Source organism: Austrofundulus limnaeus, unplaced genomic scaffold (genome assembly GCF_001266775.1).
Source record: "Austrofundulus limnaeus strain Quisiro unplaced genomic scaffold, Austrofundulus_limnaeus-1.0 Scaffold252, whole genome shotgun sequence".
Lineage (NCBI taxonomy): Eukaryota > Metazoa > Chordata > Actinopteri > Cyprinodontiformes > Rivulidae > Austrofundulus > Austrofundulus limnaeus.
This window is the reverse complement of record NW_013952654.1, coordinates 20,586-25,028: the sequence shown is the minus strand read 5'-3', so window position 1 is coordinate 25,028 and position 4,443 is coordinate 20,586. Positions and strand designations below refer to the sequence as shown.

Below are 4,443 nucleotides of genomic sequence, written 5' to 3'. Positions count from 1 at the left end.
GTTCACTTTAGTAACACAGTAGGCTGTTCACTTTGTTGTTAGAGTAGGCTGTTCACTTTAGCGTTACAGTAGGCTGTTAACTTTAGTGTTACAGTAGGCTGTTCACTTTGTTGTTAGAGTAGGCTGTTCACTTTAGTGTTACAGTAGGCTGTTAACTTTAGTGTTACAGTAGGCTGTTAACTTTAGTGTTACAGTAGGCTGTTCACTTTGTTGTTAGAGTAGGCTGTTCACTTTAGTGTTACAGTAGGCTGTTAACTTTAGTGTTACAGTAGGCTGTTCACTTTAGTAACACAGTAGGCTGTTCACTTTGTTGTTAGAGTAGGCTGTTCACTTTAGTGTTACAGTAGGCTGTTAACTTTAGTGTTACAGTAGGCTGTTCACTTTAGTAACACAGTAGGCTGTTCACTTTGTTGTTACAGTAGGCTGTTAACTTTAGTGTTACAGTAGACTGTTAACTTTAGTGTTACAGTAGGCTGTTAACTTTAGTGTTACAGTAGACTGTTGACTTTAGTGTTACAGTAGGCTGTTAACTTTAGCGTTACAGTAGGCTGTTAACTTTAGTGTTACAGTAGGCTGTTAACTTTAGCGTTACAGTAGGCTGTTAACTTTAGTGTTACAGTAGGCTACTGTCAGCAGAAAGACCTGAGAAAGAAAATTCTGTTAAAACTATTTCAATTACTGTGTTGTAATTTAGTTAAAATAACATTTCTGATGTTTTTTATTGTAACTGAGCCCTTTCCTTCTACAGAACACTAACTGTCCACATGGCAATATAGAAAAAAAACGTTGAAGTTGTAGAAAATATTATTTAGGACTTTTATTCCTTCTTCAAAATTTTTTTTTACAATTCGCATTAACGTTTATGTTTGAGGTCACGTCATTTTGCAGCGTTAATGAGCACAGATTGTTCTGTTTGTCTTATCTCTCCTTCATCTTCCTCCTGTCAAACAGCTGACAAGGTAAGCCAAAGGAATTTAAAAGCCTATATTTCTCAGCAGACTGAACTCAGTGGGGAAATTACTTTAAATGTTTTGTAGGTAACCTAGTTTCCCCTTGCCAGGTGTCTCTCTGGTTACTTGTCATTTGACTAATGAAGACTTGTACAAACTCTGTTAATCTTCTGAGGGATGTAAAAACGTTAAAAGTCTGAATGGATGTCAGCTTTGATCAGAACATATAAATAAAAGTTAGAATGTGAAGCTTTAGATTGTGCAGTCATTTGATTTGTGAACCCTGCTGCGGGTCACACAGCAGCACCACACTCACCTCCTGCCGTGTTCATCAGCACCCAGCAGGTCAGCATCAGAGGTGGCCCTCAGCTGGCTCTCCTCCCTCTGCAGCTGCATCCAGAAGAAAGCAGAGCTGTTCTGGTCCCAGTGGACCTGCTGCTGGAACCACTCCTCTCTGTCAGCAGGTCTCTGCAGGCTGCCCATGCTGGTGGGCTGCAGGCCTGAGAACATGCAGTCAGGGGGGGAACCCAGCGACTGGTACTCAGAGCTGGGAGAGTAAGCTGTGTAGGAGTCTGGGCTGGGAATGATTTCATCATAGTCATCGTCACAACTCGAGTCTGTAGGACAGTGTAAATGAACGTTAAGAGGTTATAAAAAAGAATAGAAGAGATAAAAAATTCATGTTCAGAAAGCGTTACCAGCTGGAGAAAGCTCCGAAGCCCCTGGAGAGTTGGAGGAGGGTGGGCTGTGGGTTGGTGATTGACAGGTGCTGCTGGTTTTCAGATCCTCCTCCAGAACCTCGATGATGATGGCCAGTTCCTCCAAGCCCTTCACTTGGTGTTGGACCTAAAACCAAACCACATGAATTCCTCCTGAGCCACTCCTCAACATGACACATGACAGCTTAAGTTCAGTAGAATTAATGAAAGAAGAAACAAACGCCTGGTGAGAACAGCTGCCAGGCTTTTCTTTTTTCAACACTCACCCTGATGGCTTGGCTTTTCGGGCGAGTTCTGGCTCGCTTCAGGTTTCCTGTGAAAGATGAAATCTACTTTTAAAACTTACATCTCACATTTCAATAAAAACTATTTGTTATTTAAACAAAAGCAAAAAATATCCCTTTAAGATAAGATAAGATAAGATAAGATAAAACTTTATTGATCCCACAGTGGGGAAATTTGCACATTACAGCAGCTCAAAACAGGACAGGGTGAGATAGAATAAAGAAAGATGAGTAAAAGAAAAACGAACAGTATACTTGTGATATATAACAATGTACATATGCCTAGTACATACAGTACATAGATGAATATAAATGCAGGTGTATACAGTATTTAGCGTAACTTTCAAGGGCCAGACTTAAAAACTGATACGTTTTATTTTTCTGTTTACAAACTGTTTTTATACCTTTTAGAGTGAATTTGATTCCAAATTATGAAGTGAAATAGAGAAAAATTCTGAAACAAACTGAACCCATTCTGTGTTTTAAAAGTGGGAACATTTTATTTACTCGTGGCTAAAATCTGGTGTGAACTGAGAGCACATGATTTAATAATTAAAGAAGAGAACCAGCTGTACACGGCTTGAAATGGTCCAAAATAAATAAATAAATAAATAAATAAAGGTACATTTCAGCATGAATCAACAGTTTTATGTGTTCAGGTGAAACAACAGATTTACTGCAGTTAGAAAAGTTTTACTGACCTGCTGAGGCTGTTTTTGGTCCTTTCTGCTGTAAAACAAATAAATAAAAGTGGCATCAATTTGAGTTGATTTCTGTCTGATTCCTTAAACACAAACAGACTCTGGAAGCAAACTGAACCTTCAGTGTCATGAATATAATAACACAAAATACTTAGTTTAACATTATTAAAGTAGTGGTGTGAATATTTTCTGATAATTTCACATCAACTCAAAGACATCACAACTCAAATCTTGTCTGGCAAACAAACATAAAGGAAGGGACCTGAACCTGTGTGGAGTCGTGGCCCTGGGACAGCCGGATGTTCTTCAGCATGTCTTTCACCGGCATCCTGACTCGGACCCCCAGGTACACCTTGTCACCTTCATACAGAGAACATGTTGAACCTGAAAACCAACAGAAACAGAAGCTTCAGAGCTAAACCCAGGCTCCTAAACATGACTGAACACTGAGTTGTTATTTCTCACAATTTGTTGTTTTTCTTATGAAGTCATTATTTCTGACGTGTTAGTGGGTGACTGCACCAACACAGCTGTTACAACTACCTCAAATGAAATGTAGATTGTTTTCTTTGACATACAAATAATAAATATTTTGATGAACATTATATACGTACTTTAGTCACTTTTCTTGTTCAAAGATAAAATATATAAAATATCCCCATAGTGATTTAAAGAAATTATTCAGAGGAAACAACTCTTTCAATCTGAAGTAACTTACAAAATAAAAGCTTCATCAAAAAGTTGTTTTTGACCCAAAGAAAGTCACAAATCCTGAATATTTATCTGAAGTAAACAAAAGTTGCTTATTTAGTGATTTTAATATAATTTGTTCTGCATTTATTACCATTATCTGTCTCCTCTCAAACCCTTAAGGTTAAATATGACAGTGGTCATTATTTTTATAGGTACAGATTCACAAAGTGGGGTCAGAATCAGACCTTCAGGTACTACTTCACTACAGTCTTTGAACTCTAACAGCCTTTGTCCCATTTTTCAGCTACTCTAAACACTTTTTGTTGTTCAATTAAAAACCTGCTGTAGAAACCTGCTGAGTTTAAGAAACATACTAATAGAATAAAAACTCATACCTTTATTTCTGCCAGTCTTGGTGCTGGAGGTGTCTCCAGGGACAAACAGGTCTGCCTTGGATGAACACAGTCCGGCTCCTGAAGACTTTTTGCGGCGCTGTCCTCTCATCTTTTCAATTTAAACACAAATAAACATTGCACGTCCCAAATTCCCAACAAAATGGGGTTTTCCTACTTTTCTGTAGGATTAAAAGTTGAACTGTTTGTGTCCCCAGGTGTGTCTGCAGTGGCAGCTGCTCTGCAGGCAGGAGAAGACTTTAATGAATTCTGTAATTGGACACCAGCTGTTAGACAGAAGAAGCTAAAGCTCGGCGGTTGAGTCAGTAGCCTTTGGCTTCAGCAGCTGATTTTAAACGGTGTGATCTGCTGCAGGCGTTGGGGGCGTGTCCAATATGAGGGCTGTCAGGAAAACTCTTCCTGTCCTCCTTTTATCAGACGCCATCATGTCAGAGGATGTCATTTCTTTTCTTGTTTTACAGCACAGCTTCATTTCCACTTCTTTTAACAAAAGTAAAAGGAGCCAATTTGAGTGTTTTTAAGACAAAGGCATCAGAAAGAATCAGGACATGTTAATCATGTGAGATTAGACACATTAACACTTTTATCATATTTTTTCAAGTCTGTTGCACAGTGGATCTGAACCCAGTTACACACATAGAGACAAGCCCGATGGTCACAGGGGGCGGGGTCTTCATTACTAT

General features: G+C 38.8%; 1 protein-coding gene across 3 annotated transcripts in view; it reads right to left on the bottom strand.

The window, feature by feature from the left end:
* zgc:113279 (NF-kappa-B inhibitor zeta) overlaps positions 1-4,172 on the bottom strand; it is a gene marked incomplete in the record, with an annotated part of 12,213 nt that extends 8,041 nt beyond the window's left edge. The window contains 6 exon segments of one of the 3 annotated variants that reach the window (XM_014020447.1): positions 1,268-1,567; positions 1,649-1,796; positions 1,936-1,982; positions 2,655-2,679; positions 2,917-3,038; positions 3,743-4,172. In XM_014020447.1, coding sequence (XP_013875901.1) covers positions 1,268-1,567; positions 1,649-1,796; positions 1,936-1,982; positions 2,655-2,679; positions 2,917-3,038; positions 3,743-3,851 — 751 coding nt within the window. 3 annotated transcript variants of the gene reach the window in all.
* Positions 4,173-4,443: the final 271 nt, after the last annotated feature.